Source organism: Polypterus senegalus, chromosome 8, assembly GCF_016835505.1.
Source record: "Polypterus senegalus isolate Bchr_013 chromosome 8, ASM1683550v1, whole genome shotgun sequence".
NCBI classification, from domain to species: Eukaryota; Metazoa; Chordata; class Cladistia; order Polypteriformes; family Polypteridae; genus Polypterus; species Polypterus senegalus.
Genome location: NC_053161.1, coordinates 98,101,429 through 98,119,570, shown reverse-complemented (window position 1 = coordinate 98,119,570; position 18,142 = coordinate 98,101,429). Strand labels below are relative to the sequence as shown.

The 18,142-nt window shown below is 34.9% G+C and overlaps 1 protein-coding gene across 2 annotated transcripts in view; it reads left to right on the top strand.

The window, feature by feature from the left end:
• The window catches only part of sema3d (sema domain, immunoglobulin domain (Ig), short basic domain, secreted, (semaphorin) 3D), a 197,243-nt gene that overhangs the window by 154,026 nt on the left and 25,075 nt on the right, over positions 1 to 18,142 (top strand). For both annotated transcript variants that reach the window (XM_039761472.1, XM_039761471.1), the window contains exons 13-15: positions 1,568 to 1,656; positions 10,343 to 10,384; positions 11,826 to 11,983. In XM_039761472.1, coding sequence (XP_039617406.1) covers positions 1,568 to 1,656; positions 10,343 to 10,384; positions 11,826 to 11,983 — 289 coding nt within the window. The remainder of the gene's footprint in view (positions 1 to 1,567; positions 1,657 to 10,342; positions 10,385 to 11,825; positions 11,984 to 18,142) is intronic.

Below are 18,142 nucleotides of genomic sequence, written 5' to 3'. Positions count from 1 at the left end.
TTGTCTAATTGAAATGTTAAAGGTGTTTATTTTTGCAAAAGCACATGGCTTTTATAAACTAAACAAGAAGAATGATAACATTTCTATTGTTGAAACTTTGCTACATTGGTCTAGCATATATTTAGCTTGACCAGTCTTTTCACAATATTATCTTGAAAAGTCAGTGCTTATAGAGAAACTTGGTAGTAGTAGTAGCAGTAGTAGAAGTAGTTAGTTTTGTCATATGTACTGTATAGAACACAATAATATTCTTAAGTGCATTCCAGACATATCCCCACTCTCTGGTGCCTTGATAAAAAGGCATGCAATATTGCTCATCATTTGCTCTACATTTGTTAACATCTTGCCTAAATAATTTAAAATAGTGTTTATACCAATATAGAACAGACTGGTGGTACAGTGAAAAGTGACTGTGAGAACTTTGAATATTCTCTGCATGTTTACAGAAACTTGTTTTCTTCCACATGTCAAAAATTTACATATAAGATTAATTGGCAATTGGCCACTTTCCCAGTACAAGTGAATTTTGGCGTGTTTGTGACAGACTGGTTTCACATCTTAGGTTTAAACTGAGACGCTATATTGTATTAAGAAGGTTTAGACAATGGATGAGTGTGTGTGTTAAAATGACACAATTGTTTAGTCACTACCTGTGTAACCAGGTAAAAAGATTTAAATTTTGTTCTAATGTTAAGCAAACAATAAGTAATGCAGACAACAGCACAATAGATACTGTACATGTTATAATATTGTTCAGTAGGACAGCCTGTTTTGTAAGTCAATTCATGCATTATTTATTTTAACTGAATAGCTGAGTTTCTAATTTTAAAATGACAATATGGAAGACCAAAGTGAGATCACAAAATATATAAAATACACATTTCATGTGAAAGTAGTAAAGTATGAGAATCCCTATTTTTACTGTTACATTTTTGACGCTTGTAAACATAATTTTGCTAATTATGGTACAGGGGTGTTTTGATATGATGTTTGTAATTAAGAATTTCACTGTACTCAGCACACATGACAATATAATTACTAGTACTACTGTTACTACTACTGAAATATCTATTTTATAATACGAGGGTCAAAGGAGTAACAGTGAATAATGTTCTTACCAGCAGAGGGTGCTTCAAGATCTTACTGTAGTAATCCGAGCATTGGAATAGTTTCTTTAAAAGGAATCAAGCAGCTTCCAGATTCTCTTGCAGTACCATTTCTAAGTGAAATTTGTAATGTAATTATTTTGTTTTTACTTTGAGACTGGAATACTAATATTATAATTCATTTGTAAACTACTAATCTCAAGACACAGTACATTTTTCATTAATATTCACATATACTGTAAAAGTCTAATGATTTAAGCTTTACTCAGTGCTCAGGCAAAGAAAATTGTATTTCAAGTTATTAGATCCATCCATTAAAAGAGAATCTATAGGACTGGTTATCAGTTCCTAGATTTAGCAAATTATGCACATAATTATGCTTTTGCCGACATGTGTATATGCCAAATGTGTGGTAATACTTTTAACTGGAAACTAAGAATACAGCATTCTTTATTTTACAGATGTGGGCACTGTTCTGAAGGTAGTGAGTGTAACAAAAGAGAACTTGGTCACAGAGGAAGTTGTACTTGAGGAACTCCAAGTGTTTGCGGTAAGCCAAAAAATATTATTAAAACACATTTTATCATAAAGTTTGTCCAGGATGAAAGAAGCATCACTCACAACTAATTTATTTCAGATGATTAAACAGTAGAGGCTCTTGAAGGACACTGGCAGAATAGACCTATTAATGAGCTTTACACTTAAAACAAAAGGTCATCAACGGGATGAGAACTCATTTGACAGTTACAACAGGATTTTTTTTTTCTTATATTGAAAAAACTAAAATGTTGATGAACAAACAATTTGAGGATCAAAAATGTCGAAGATACTAAGAACTAATGTTGCAAAAAAAGAATCCAGATTATCTTCTCCTGTATCAAGAGATACAAACTTGCCAAAGGGTATTTCAGAGGAGGTATAAAATTAACTGCTTTCCTTTTATCTACTTCTAATACAACATGTGAGATCACTTTAGTTACAGTATGTGTCATTAAAACCGGACTTCCTTTAATTCCTATAAACAGGAATTAAGAAGAGTGTTACATCAGTCACCATCTATTGGTTAATTCTTTTTTATGACAGAAAGCTCTTTGACTCTAAAATGAATTGTTATTAGTATTTCAGTTGACAGTCCCAAAAAGCATTGCTGATAGATAGATAGATAGATAGATAGATAGATAGATAGATAGATAGATAGATAGATAGATAGATAGATAGATTTCTTAAAAAGAATTAATACTAGAATTAATACTATGCAGTGTTACTCTTCATAATGGAGAAGGCACATAAAATATGATTACATGAAATGTCCAAAAATATAATACAAATATCAGTTTTAAATTACTTAGTTATACTGAGGCAAAAAATATAGTCAGAGAAGAGAAAAAAATCAATACTTAATCGGGATAAAAAATAAACCTCATCTGGACCAAAGAGTTCATTTGCTCATCTTCCCTCCAGGCATGCTAACTAAAAGCACAGAGAAAGTCTTTAGGTATTTTCTAGATTCTTGTTATGTCTCCTGGGGTTTTTGCTGTGCATTCCATCTGTGTTGCAATCCATCTATAACTAAGGAGGGCTGATTCTGTTAAATTGTCACTGTGCCAATATACTTTTATGCTGGTGCACTTTTCGGTGAAACTGACGCATAAAGACCCCTTTTCCTGTTAACAAGATCACTGACTTTCAAGTTATACAGAAAGAGCACTCAAATGTCAGAATTTAATGCAGCATGTGCAAGAAATTATATACCACAATGAGTCATAGCCTATCATGCTGTATTAACAAACATCATATTTCTCAAAATGAATCCACCAAAAAAAATGTAGGAATTTAAACTTTTACATTTCTAGTGTGCATGCATAAGCCATTTATTTTGATACTTTACAGATTTTCTTCCTTTGCTTCTTTTTTGTCACCCGATTTACTCTATAATGTCTTTTAAAATGAATGTTTTTTAAAATATTATTTGTAAAATTAATGTTTTAAAAAGAATTTCTTTCTTTTCCTATGATATTACAAATTCACTCAAAAACCTCAACCACAACTGTTGTTGTGCACTTTACATATAAGAAATTATTTAAGAAAAAAGTGAACTTGTATATATTGCTAGTGCACATCAAAGCAAAGTTGTCACAATAAACATGAAAAGGAATTCGCTGACCAGCACTGAGACAGATAATTTATCATTTAGGGACAATAAGGCACCTCACTTTGCCTCAAAAAAAATAACTTGTAACAGCAAGAGTTTCATTTTAGAATCTTCCTTTATTAATAATGATGCCCAGTAGATGGCAGTGTAACATTTCATTTGTAAGGGGCTGTAGGGACTTGCAGGCAGCTAGCTATTTGCTAACTTCGCAACTGAAGTAACACTACTGTACTCAAAAACTGTTGTAGATGCTGTTCTACTTTTATTTGATTTTTCTCCTTGCCCTACAAGTGTAACTCTGTCATTTAACATATGGCTAAAATATTCAATTAACTACTTTTTCTTTATTAATGCTAATAAGGGGACTTGGTATTAATAGAGTGCTTTTACTGCATTACCCAGAAAATTACAGATGTAGACTATTCTAAACTTCACCTAATAATGGGATGACATGTGACAAGGTAGTAAAAGTAGTAAAATCCCAATTAATACCTAAAGGCTATGAAAGAGTAATACAGTATGGTGCCATATGCCACAACTTTGCTTCTGCCTATAATTTAGCAGATAAAGTTATTGAAATTGCACCAGATAGTAGAAAAAAAATACTCTAAACTTGTGTTGTTGAGAAATTAGTTGATCAAACAAGATCTTACTATCAAGACAGCTTCAAGACTATGACCATTATGAATCAACCACAGGTCGTTTTTGCTGCTTACTTCAGATGAGGCAATGCACATGATTCTTTTCTTTTTCCAGCAGTGACAAGGGAAGCTGCATACGCTACCAGATATCACTAAGGCCACTTTTACCTCAGGCATCGTGCTTTCTTGGTGCCTTTGTCATGCTCTTCACAAATACACCTGAATTACATGTGTCATTGGATACATGCATGATTTTTTTTTAAATATACATTTTGTTTCTGGATGTGACTCTGCCTTTTAAGTTAAAATGCTAGGAGTATCCTGGACATTTAAGAAATATTAGTTTTTAGCATACATGAAAAAAGCATAACCATGTGCAAATATTACCTCAAGTAAATTAAGAAAGCTTTTGTCAGGAATAGGGTTATTCTGTCCAGTATACTCACCTAACATTTGCAAAAATCATCAAGTCGAGATCGATGTCCCCTAAAATAATACTATTCTAAAACAGAAGTATTAGTATCGTCTATGCTACTTAGTAACTCCATGTATCTACTGTGGAGCACCAGGGGTCGCACCATCTCCCAAACCCAACACAGACAGACGTGGGACACAAGTTGAGGTTTTATTTTTTATTTTTTCTTGTGGGAAACGCCTTCCCCTGTTTCCCACATGTACAGCGCAGCCACAAACCTAGAGCACACTTCTCTTCTTCCTCTCTTTTCTTCTTTCTTTTCTTCCACTCCTCTTGGCAAGATTCGTCTCCCTCCTTCTGACTCTGGTTCCCCAAGTAGGTGCTGCTGGCTCCTTTTATAAAGCACTCAGAAGTGCTCCAGGTGCTCATTGACCTAAATCTGGCAGCACTGCCGAGTGTGGCTGAAGTGCTGCAATTAAAGGCTCAGCAGCAGCTGCAGCACCCGCTGGCTGCATCCACGGAACCCAACAGGGCTGCACCAAACTCCAACTCCCATGGAGCCCTGTGGGAGTCTGAGGCACCACTGCGACCCAAGGGGACTGCCACCTAGCATTCCGGGGGAGGTAATGCTCTGGATACACTCCATCCCCCGGTTCTTCCAGCTTAGAGATTATGAATGTCTGCATGAAGAAATACTTTCTGGGAAATTTACTTTAACCCATCTTAAATCTATGCCCCTATGTTCTTGCTAAAGAACTAATTTTCAAATACCTGTTACCGTGAACGGTGAAATTCTCATCTTAAAGCAAAAATATTTTACCATTTCAGTTGTTGTTGATGTGAATATATGTGTATTTGTGTATTTGTAGCTTGCCATCAATTTCAATATAATTTCTAACACATGTAGTAATAAAATGCATTGAATTTTTCATTCCAATAAATGGAGCATTGCAGCTTTATCACTGCTGTTGAGAATACCATACCAAATGCCAAATGACAAACTGGCACTATAACCTAATAAAGGAAAATGTAAATAGGAAAAAATATATATAGAGAGAGAGACAGAGTGAGAAAGGCTGGGAGCATGCACTGATAATGTGTTGCTGCACCCACCACACAACAAATCACCTGGATTGGGACCCGAGTGCAGCCGTGCAACAGGTGACGCCTCAGCACCACATTGGAACAGTGTGAGGTTTTTCAGAGTGTCTGGTGTGCCAGTCCTGCTACCAGCCCCCTAGTTTTCCCTGTAAGTTGGAGAACCTGCTTGCAGCACTGGATGCAGATTAATGTCATACCCAGGACAAAGCAGTTGCGGTTTAAGGGCCTTGGGGGATTAAAAAAAATGACAGAGTGAGTGCTAATGTAATTGAAATCCATTATACATTCTGATGATATCCATTCATTATTGAAGCAAATGTAGCAGGAATAAATCATGTAAATAAATAACAAATTCCATTAACAGTTAAACTCAGGCCAGCATACCCTCTTTATAAGGCTGATGTAGTCATACCATCAGCTACCTCTGTATGATAATCAATGAACTCCAATGGGATTAGTATCTTGTCTACCATGCCTTTTTATTCCCTATTATTTTTTCCTATTTTAAATTTTCCTGTATTATGTTATTGTGTTGATTGTATAGTATATGCCATCTGTTGGAATGCAAAGCATTTTAGTACACATGCCCTGGAATGAGCTTGTTGAATGACACCATTGGGTAAGTGTTTCACAAATGGCATTGTAGACTGCAATTATATTCTGTTGAGTTCATTTCAATCAGATGACATTTCTGCACTTAGAATGAAGAAGCAGACTGACATTCCATGATTTATTGTGGATTGGGCCAGAAAGTATTTTGCATTATATTCTGCAGTTGTAGACTAAGTCTAGTTCTGTGGACTTTGTGAAGTGCCAATATGTTATTTTTATAATATGGAAATAAACGCTGTTTACAATATTCAAGATGAGGCATTACAAGTGTGTTGCACAGGTTAAGTGCATCTTTGTTTGAACTGTACTCCACATAATGTATTAAGAAACACAACAGACTGTTATTTCTAATAGTATATCACTTCTGTACATGTGCACTTATCTTTCTTATAGGATGCCCTTCTAGGTTTCAAAACCCTTTTGCATACCTATATTAAACTTTTTACCAACTTTCTATACTATACAATATATATTAAACAAAAATCATTTGCCACATTTCTGCCAAATCCAGGCTCATAGGTAATAATTTTGCTGACTCAAGGATATTTCCTATTTTGTCTAAGCTAATTTCTCTAATTTTGTTTGTATATCTAACCAGCTTGTCAACTACAATTTCATGCAATAGTTTTATACAGATTGAAAAGATCACAAACCACAAAACAATGCTTAATTAAGCAAAAGTTCTTCTCACCATAAGCTGTTGCTTTACATGTTTAAAGGATATGTTTGGTATTTTTCAGGTCAACATTATTTCTTCGCAATCTTGCTATAAATGATTTTGCCACATAAACTTGTGTTCAAATGTGAAGATTTTTGAATACATTTTTAAATTCCTTTGTTTGTTTTGCATCTTACAATGGGGATCTTTGGAACACCACATTCATGCATTGTACAAAAAGCCTTAAAACTTTGCAAACACATCCACTTTGTTGTATTGTGTGACATATACATGAAAACCGCTTCATTGCTCTTCAGCAATAACTGCATCTAAAAGTCCTTCTTAGTTTGCTTCTTTAAGACATTGGTACATTAGTCATAATTTGCTTGCTAAAATTGAAATCATTAATTTTAACTTTATGTATTGTGAGATACACCCGGACACCACCAGACTGAGATCACATCTTTATAAAAAGCACACGTTTATTTTCTCCAAACACAGTCCCGCACAACACAGAGTGCTCCCAGCACCAATCACCCCTAATATGGGCCTTTCTTATACTGTCTGTGGGCCGCCTTTTCCACGGGAGCTTCGTCCTGCTCCCACTCCCAACTCTAGCTCTCTGATTGTAGGAAGGCGGCCCCTTTTATGTTCACCCAGACGTGCTCCAGGTGCTCAATGATCCTCTTCCGGCAGCACTTCTTGGTGTGTCGGAAGTGCTGTTTTTGCACCCGGAAGCACTCTGGGCGTCCATGGAAAAATCTTCCTCCATCTTCCCGAGTGTGGCGGAAGTGAATGTTTCCCGGGTTCCTTACTCCTCTCCCGTGGTCCTCCCGTGGTCCTCTTCCGATCCAGGCCGTTTGCCACCTCATGGCCCGGAGGACATATACGCCACCTCCCGGTCCTTCCAGGCATCCCAGCTGGGTCTGTCCCCCAGCTTCCTGTGACAGTATATAGACGCAACAGCCACTGTATTAGGTACACCTGTTGGCATCTCCAGCAGATGTATTCCTTCTAGAAGCAAGCTTCTGTGAATCATTAACACTTTTTACTTATTTTAAGTATGAAATTTAATGCAGTTGTTTTACACCTGGGCAGCACAGTGGCGCAGTGGTAGCGCTGATGCCTCGCAGTTAGGAGACCCGGGTTCGCTTCCCGGGTCCTCCCTGCGTGGAGTTTGCATGTTCTCCCCGTGTCTGCGTGGGTTTCCTCCCACAATCCAAAGACATGCAGGTTAGGTGGATTGGCGATTCTAAATTGGCCCTAGTGTGTGCTTGGTGTGTTTGTGTGTGTCCTGTGGTGGGTTGGCACCCTGCCCAGGATTGGTTCCTGCCTTGTGCCCTGTGTTGGCTGGGATTGGCTCCAGCAGACCCCCGTGACCCTGTGTTCGGATTCAGCAGGTTAGAAAATGGATGGATGGATGGATGTTTTACACCTGACCCCCTCTAAGAACCTGAACCCACAATATTTTAAGCATGTTTTGCTTTGTCTGCTTTCTATTGTTTTTTCTGTTTTAGTTTTCTTTGTTTGTGTGGTGTTATTTCTTTAAGAAGATGCACCAACGACTCATGCAAATTCTGTACAGCAGTTAAAACCACAATCCAAATGTGTTTCTGTTCAGATAAAAGAAAACAAAATAAAGCTTACATTGGGAAATAAGTGGGAAAAGTGCATCATGATCCCTTTAGTGGAAAAAAAGCTTAATTTTAATAGCAAAATTTTTTAATAAAATTACATTTGTAGACTGACGCAACGAAAATCCTTCTTCAGACTCAGCATTTTCTTATCAACTGTATTTAGACCTGTGTCCTACATAGCCAGAGGCTCATTTACCTCATTAGTTACTTCATCTATTATAGTTTCTTTTCTGAGTACTTTCTTTAGTCTTTTCTTTCTTGGTTTCTGATAGTAGCTTTCCCTTCATTTAATCTATGCTGTTTTCATCAATGCAAAAAAGAGATATTCAAACTATTGAATGTGCGGATCATCGTCAGCAGGCCAATTTCGCTACAGAGGTGTTTAATAGCGAACTTAAATATATTGTGAAACACTATTTCCTTTTTCTGTAAACTTTAGATATTGTTTGCTGGGAAAGTTCTCCCATTTTTGTTGGGACTGTGCATACTACTATGAGCATTATACTTCTCATATATGTTGCTACGTATGCCTATTTTTGAAGTGTACAACAATATGAAAATAAGTTATGAGAATGTTAAAAAAAAAAATATGACATTGAAAATGATGCTGGTAAACATTTACTAGTATGTACTGTATTATCCTCAATTTATAAGACATTTTTTGGGTTTACCCAGATTAGATTGTTTCACCCCAAATCTTTGTCCATGAATCCAGACATCCTCTGCAGTGAGACTCATTTTTTTATATCACATAACAACATGGGCATTTTTCTGTCCGCCTACATCTTGCTGCACCTTTTCACCTAATCATTCTCTACTTACCTTTTGCTCCACATGCCTACACCACTTATTTGTTTCTCTTCAGCACAACACCTATTGCCTCCTCACTAAGTCTTTTCTCTTAACTCAGCATTAATGCTCCTCTCAAAATTTTACTTTAAAGTGAAATTACTGAAATTATGAAATTTATCAATTGTAAATATTAGCCTAACCTTCTTAAAAGTGTTTATTAACCTCCATTGATATAAGCCTAGTATGTAATATGTGTCTTTTGTAATCTTTTTAAAGACATTAGAGTGTAAAAAATCTCAAAAAAATATGTGTATTGTTCTAATGATATCTCATTCATCTAAGAAGCGTATATTTCAGTAAAGCTGCGGAAGAATTTTATGCAATGCAACAAATAATTTCAGGCATACATCATGTAGATATCCATGGAAAGGAAAACATCTCAGATATAAGAATGACCTGGATTGGCAAAATGAAAACACTAACAAGTCAGAAAATGAAATAAGATCTGTTATTGACAAGGGATGTACCTTCAATCACGACGTCCCCTAGGACTGATGTTGCAGATACCTGCAATAAAACAGTACTTATTTTTTGTTGAAAGATACATAGTGTATTTTAATTTCATAGCAGCCAAACACATACAGATATTTAATAATGAAACTGCATTTTTTTTGCTACTGGTTTCTTTTTTTGTTTCAACTGCAGTTGAATCATTCATTTGATTATATTATTAGCCATCTATGGTTATTCATTCATTCATTCATTCATTTTCCACCTCTTATCCAAGACCTTGGGGGCAACAGTCTTAGCAATGAGGCCCACACATCCCTTTCCCCAGCCACACTTGCCAACTCATACTGTGGGATCCCAAGGCATTCCAAGACCTTCTAGGAGATATAGTCCTCCCAGAGAGCCCTGGATTTTTCCCGGGGTTTCCTTCCAGCATGCTCTGCCCATAAAACTTCCACGGGGAGGCATCTATATCAGATGCCCGAGCCACCTCAATTGGCTCCTCTCGATGCAGAATCTCCTGTTATTGACACTCATTAAAATATACTGTAGTTGCAATACTGCACAGGGAAAGTATTTCAGTGGGATGATTATTATATGAGTAAAACTAGATTCAGATAACTATATAATTAGTTGAAATTCAATGTACTAAAGGAGAAAACTTTTTTCCTGTTACACTATAATTTTTCAATATTGTTTTTAATTGTTTCTGTTTTAGGCACCTTCTCCTATTTTCAAAATGGAAATTTCTTCTAAACAGGTAAATTTCTAGATTTATACACATCACCATATACTATCTCATATGCTCTTTGAAATACAATAATTTAGTTAAATAGCTAAAAAATGTAAAATAATTTTGTCTCACAGTATCTGTGTTAAATAAATGTATTGATGTTTAGAAGTTCAATTTTTGTACAAGGTTAACTTCAAATGTAGAACCTGTCTATACCTAAGAATGAACCCAGCCCTACTACGGACCAGAGATACAAATACTCTCATTGGCTGAACCAAAGAAAATCATCTATGTCTCTGTGTTCAAGCATCTTTCTTATTGTAGGGAGTGGTGCAGTCACTGGTTCAAAACAGGACACACATTGAACACTTTCAGTATATGCAGTATATAGAAAATTATATGTTGATAATGAAATTGTCATAAAAATGACTAAATTCAAACAAAACCAAGAATTTTATTTTAATAAATATATATTTTTATGATTTCTTTACCTATAAATACCTACACTGTACTAAACCATAACACTGACAAACCCACCCAATCTGATTCAGGGTTGTGGGGGCTTAAGTCTATTTAAAAATAATAAGAATTGCTGTGACATAAAATGCACACAAATAGTGTATTAGATTAATAGAATGAATAGCTGAGCATCTTGTTTTTTCACAGATATTTGACACTTGTTCTACCTTATGGTCACAGAGCAGAAGGGCCGTTTCCTCATTAGGTTTTATTCAGACAAATAACTTTAACACATGTCACCATCTAAGCAAGGCAAATCTGTGCCATATAATTAACTACATCCTTCCTAGAAGCACGTTTGGTGTCTAATTGATAATATAATAGCATGCACTGCAGATCAAAGCTTTCTAAAAAAAGACATAATTTAGAATACACAGATAGTTTCAAGAGGCCAACAGCGGCTACTACATCGGTCCTTCAGATTGATCTTTAACATGGACAAGATAATTAGCAATCTTGTGGTTCAGACAAAGGTCATCCACACTTTTGGTTGCATTTATGGTTTGCAGACATGCTCTTGCCATCCATTAGTATAGCCATCTGCTATCAGATACTAATGCAATGTTCATGAGTTTTATGTGAGTTTTTAGAGACATGACATGCATATTTTTGTGTACTGTATATTACATCAGAATATTGACGGCGAATGAGATTGTTATAAATGTATTTCAGATACATACTAGAAAAAATGCCAAGGTTAAATGCTGAACTTTGTCATCATTGGACAATTTTGCCAATGAAAATATACTGACAAAGCAAGTAGTTAATTATAAATTGTCATAGAAATTATTTTAAAAAAATCAGCTGAGCAACTATTCAAAATGTTAATTCAGTTCTAAAAAGCTAAATGTGATGTCAGACTGTGCATTTGGTGGGCACAGATTTCCTTCTCTCTGTTTTGGCTTCTTAGTAAAATATATTGAAAATATATTTTTTTCTTTTTTTGTAGCAACAGTTATACATTGGCTCCAGAGATGGACTGGTACAACTTTCACTTCACAGATGTAATATTTATGGAAAAGTTTGCGCAGAATGCTGTTTAGCACGAGACCCATATTGCGCATGGGATGGATATTCTTGTTCAAGATACATACCAGCTTCTAAAAGGTATAGTGAGACTACATAAGTAAAAAGAATTGCACCACTTATTAAATTATTTTGGAAGATGACAATGAAAAACAGTCACATTTTCCTATGCTGTCCTTTACCAATGATCCCAAAAAATTCTTGTTTAAAAGACTTACTATTTTCTATATTTGTTTCAGCAAGTAATCTCCTGAGAAACAACATGGTTCACCTTTAGGTCTACTGTAGTAAATTTTTACTCCCAAAAATCTTGCTAGTTCGGTATCACTTAGTGATTCATGAAATGATCCTCCTGTCTTAATTTTTTTCTCTTACTACCTTTAAATATTTTTAAGTCAAAGTTAGGATTGTTTCCTGCCTTGTACCCTGTGTTGGCTGGGATTGGCTCCAGCAGACCCCCGTGACCCTGTGTTTGGATTCAGCGGGTTAGAAGATGGATGGATGGATGGATGGATGGATAATTTCAATGAATACACATCTTCATTGAAAAAAATTCCACTGATAAATTGTTCCAGGCCTCACATTGTTTGCAGTTTCATTACTTTCCACAGCATAATACTTCAGACTTTAAAAACAAAACCTAACATCTCTGAACCATTATTGTTTTTAGGACCAGTGTGGTTAAATTAGTATAAAGACAGAGATGATCATGGAGATAAAGAGACTGGGATGCTTGCTTTAACCCATTACATTTACATTTATTTGTTTAGCAGACACTTTTATCCAAAGCTACTTACAAAAGAGGTCAACATAATCACGTAACATCAGTTTGGAGAACAAGTATTTCAGAATAGGGATATAAAATTGATTACCATAAGTGAAGCGCTTAGAGCAAAATATGAGCTTCTTACAATTATCAGATTATAAAACCAAACGCTAATATAAAACCAAGGGAAACAGATAGCATTTTCTTTTGTTGTGTACCTAGATAAATGCTCGTTTAAGTAATCTTTTTGTATATTCTTTAATCTGTAAGTTTCATTTAAAGTAAAATAATGATGTTATAGGTTGTACACATTGCTGCCAATAATCCCCAGCTCTTCCAACGCTTAAACTGTATCATCACCACAAAAAACATGTCCATCTATGTTTGGCTGCTGTGTATGAGCTCAATGAATGGATTGTTTCGTTCTCTATTTCTTTTATCACTTGCAAATAAATACATTTTGGGATCGCATTAGGTTAAACTGTAAGTGATTTGCTTCCAATATATCTTATCCCAAAACTATTTTGACAATTTTAACATTATAACATCCCCCTCTACTCTACGTTTCTTGCCAACCTTTAGTCAGGGTTTTCCCACTGAAATGGAAAACTGTTATGTTCATAAACAATTTCAAAGTCTAAAAAAACTATTAGATGGAGTATAGTATCCAGTCTTAACCAAATTGAATCTTTCAACACAAAGTAGATTCAGGCACCTCCTTGAAGATTCTTAAGTGACAGCACTAGGGATAGTTGGGTCTCCAAAGCAAAATCCCACTCACAGGTGTCTACTTTACCGCTTAAATTGTGAGTCTTCATTTACACATCAACATCATGAGAAGATGATTACCAAAATAAAACAGGTAAAACAATTTGGTTTAAAAAATAGTGTGTACCGACACAAGGAGAATAGATGGAATGAAGGACATGTAAGACAATTTCAAAAAATTATTGTATAATATAGATTCTGTCAGGTAGACATCTGTTTTATTTGATTCATATTACTTAAAAATTGTGTTATGTGTTTAGTAAAACTAGTCACTCATTAGAAATTTCATCAGATTTCATAGCATTTAGCTTCAAGTACAGTATGTGTAGCAAGTAGCACATCGCTGAACTATCAGGCAACAAATATTTAAATGCATATGTAAGGAGTAAGGTTGACAGTAGATCTGTTTTCAGTGACAGACCCATGTCTATAAACTGTGCCAAAGATGGATCAATAAGACGCTATGGATATTAGTATTAGTTAGTTTTAATCTTTTTGCACTCACTGAGGATTTGTTTCTAAGAGCTGATCTTCAGATATGAAATATCTTAAGATTGTACTTACACTGAGACAGAATATTTGTCATCAGGCAGGCCAAGGTCAAATGCTTTCTTTTTAGTCCAAAATCAAAAAACAATGTCAGAGTTAAAAATCAGGAAGCATAAGGAAACACATCAAAACACTGCAGTTAACTTAGTCCAGGCACCTTCTGTTTAGAACCATGGTGCCCTAGGCACAACATGACCTTTGTTTTAAATGCATCATTTTTACAAGGAACCCATATATGACAATGTAAGGGAAATACGGAAACATTTAATGAGGTAATGTTCTTTTGAATTATCTGGAAGTCTTGTGTTAAATACACAATTAAGTTGGACATAAAGTTTTTTCTTTATACAAAGCAAACAGAATTAACTGATATTGGTTTATTTGTTCATGCACCAGCATTTCAGTGGCATTTTAGAGGAAAACATGCTAACGCTGTAGTAAAACTCTAACAACAGTGCACACCTTTACAGCATTACAACTCAGAGATTTTCTTAAAAGAAACAATTGTCCATGATTTACATGGGAAAAGTAAATACAAAAGAAAGGAAAATAGATTAAATCCAAAGAACACATGAATGAAAAACAGCTCAGCAATGTTTAAATGATAAAATAGAAGAATTTCCAGGAAACATGCAAAAAAAAATGACTAAGATCTCAAGGCAAGCTGCTTGCTGGAGTTGGATCACTCTGGCAGTCTTGTTATCTTGCACATGTCATTTTAAAATGATGTGCAGAAATATTTATTTGGTGAGACATAAGCTGACACATGTTCATTACACAGGTTTTTTGTCTTTGTAATATGAATTCAAAGTTATGTCCTGGTTAAGTGATTGAGTGTGACCTCACTTCAGGATGGTCAGGAATTCTCCCAGCCTTATCAGATTACTTTATGAAATGGTGAGCTGTAGGAAACAGAAATGTGGACACTTGATTGGTGCCTCTTTCGATTCCTGTGTCACAGTTTACCTGGCTAATGGCAATAATTAACAAGTGATTTATCCTACCACTCCCAAAGTGCCATACAATATTTACTTAACTTTCTTATTTTACACTGCAGTATTCATAAACAACAATCTTATTCATTTAGACTCTGAATTTAAAGTAAATTGCAAAGTAATTTAAAAAAAATATTCTTGTATAAATGGGAGGCAATTCTTTATTCTTTTGCCATACCTTACTTTAATGTTTCCTTACAGATTTTTTCTTTCACAGTCTGGGCTTATTTATTTTTTTATGGTTCACTAGGGATAGGAGCCTTTTGTTTCTTGTGGTGAGGTGACTAAAACTAAAAGCAGAACTCAAAGTAAAGCTCATATATAGCTGGAAACAATTTACTGACTTAAACTGCCTTTCGATTTCCAAGCAAATAAAATCCACTTTCCACCAGAGAGCACTGGTGCAGGTGACTGTAGAATTAAATAAATAAAAAGATCTATAAACTGAGAAATTCTTTATTATGTAAAAGTATCATAATTCAATCTAACACAGATTTATTAAAGTTTTAAATACAGCTTTTTCGCCTTAGCAATCATTGACACATCTTTTTTTCATGTATATTTTGGCTTAGGCAAAAAAAATCTATTACAGCTTTGTCTGTTCAGTATATTTGAATCTTTGTAATTATTATACATTTAAAAGGCTGGGATTGGCTCCAGCAGAATCCCATGACTCTGTAGTTAGGATATAGCAGGTTGGATAATGGATGGATGGATGGATTTAGGGATTCAGTTATATGGGCTATGTCACATTAGATGACTTCTCAAGCAAATTTCAGTTTCAGTTTTTTACTTAACTTTAGCATGTCAGATGCCGTTGTTGTTGTCCTTCCATGAAGCCAGTCACATATTAAGTGTCGTGAACATTGAAAAGTTGCTATATAAATATCCATATCCAGCAGAATCCCATGACTCTGTAGTTAGGATATAGCAGGGTGGATAATGGATGGATGGATGGATTAAAAATTACTGATCCAGGAGGGAGACCTAGGGCCAATGTGGAGCATTCTCTCATTACCTGTACTCTTTATCATGTTCATTATTTTGCTACGAGATGTTTACAGCCTAGTGCTAGTCCAAAAACACAAACCAACACTTTAAAATATCCAGTAAAATAGAAAACGTTTAAATATTACAGAAGGTACAACTTAACCTGACTTTTAATTCACAAGAAAGTAGCACATCCTCAGATATGTGTCTCGTTTTTGTGGCTTTTCAAATTTTTATAGGTGGCTTGGTTCAGGGAAACTGTACTCAAATATTAAACCATTGTGACAGACACCAATCAAGCAAGTAAAACAAGAGAGCAGCTAAGTGTGGTGGGTCACAGTGATATTTTTATTATTACTTCAAACTTTATTTATAACCTTATATTTCCTCTCACATTCTGTATAAAGCCATGCTTAACCATCTAAAATGTAAATCATAGCCATATACTAATTAGTGAGTTTACAGTACTTGCTGCACACTTCACTTTCATTACAGTTTCATAAGCTACTGCCAATCTCTTTGGCACCTAGCCTCATAATTACAATTTTGTTTGGAATTATAAGGGTTTTATTAAAAAGAGTATTTATTGAAAACGGTGTTTGCAAGTCAACTATATCTTTTTTTGCTATTTCCATTGCCTAGTCTTCTCTTTCTTTTTGCTTTTTTCTTTTTTATTTACTCAGATCTACAGTATATTGCTCCTTCCACTTCTTTTAGTTTTCTACACCTTGTACATTGGTTGTGTCTGCTGTCTGCTTTGCTTTCAATCCCTTCCTCAATATTCTGTTGGAATACTTCTGGTTTCAGTTTTATAAGCTCTAAATATATTCTTTTCTTTGCTTTATGCCTTATGGTTTTGTTCAGCTTCAGTGATTCTTCGATCATTAATAGGAACTGATTCAGCATCTGCTCTTTGTTAGCTACATGATTTTTATGGTATTTATGAGCCTTTGTAAGAACCATATTGAAGTTAAGCTGATATCTTGGTGTCCCCAGCATTTTTCCATTTGTATCTTTCTTTACGTTAATGGCTGTGATCATATTATCAGTGTAAAATATGAAAGTAATGGATCTGAACCTATTTTGTTTGCTGTGTTTATAATTAATTAAAAAAAAAAAACTATGAATACCATTTACTAGGTACAATCTTCAGGTCAGATTTGAGTGAGTGAATAAAATATAGTTAAGTCAATTCTAAACTAAAATTTCTGAGCAATTTATTTTCTATTTAGAATTAATTGTGGGGCCAGTGCGATTCTATAAAGTCTAAAGGCAACCAAGCCGCAGTGCCCTTTGGGAAACTTTAAGACTATGGTATCCCTTTGCCTTCTTTTTCTAGGTCATTTAGGTATTTTCTTGGCTATCCTATTTAAAAGTATTCCTGCCACCCTAGAGCTCTGTATTGGTACTTTATAAGGTACAGGAAAGCAACTGCCCCCTTGTCATTACTTTCAAACGTTTAAAAAATGTAACATCCTGATCTTGGACAATCACCTGACCTGTTTTCAAAAAGAGGTGTCCCAGCCTTATGATAACACTTTGCAGCCACTCTATTACTTTAGATGGAGTATCAGGCATTCTTAGCACTTGTGTTGCTTGAGCATCAGAATTCTGAAATAATACTATTTGATTTCTTCTGTACTTTTTATTCTCTATTTTGTAGATTTTCTTTCTCTGTTTTAGTTCTGTACTATCACTTTCTGCTTGGCGAACCCTCATCCACAGGGCAACATGTCATATTGTATTTAATGATTTAATTTATATTGTATTAACAAGAAAACTAAGATATGCATGTACATAGAAAGCTTATAGATACTATGTCTATCTATCTATCAATCTATTGATCGATCGATCGAGATAGATAGATAGATAGATAGATAGATAGATAGATAGATAGATAGATAGATAGATAGATAGATAGATAGATAGAGTATATATAAGGTTTCTGTGTACTTCAATGTGCATATACTGTATATATATCAGGCTATGGAAACATTTTATAAACGCAATACAAATATTCCTTTAATGAAACTCTTTTAAGAATTTGTGTATGTTCTTTAGACCTAACATATAAAGAAATATTTGTACAGTTAGTAGGATTGCTTGCAACCACAACACTTTATGGGCCCATTCACAGCTGCTGTTTGCTATTTTTGCATCTTGTCAGTTATT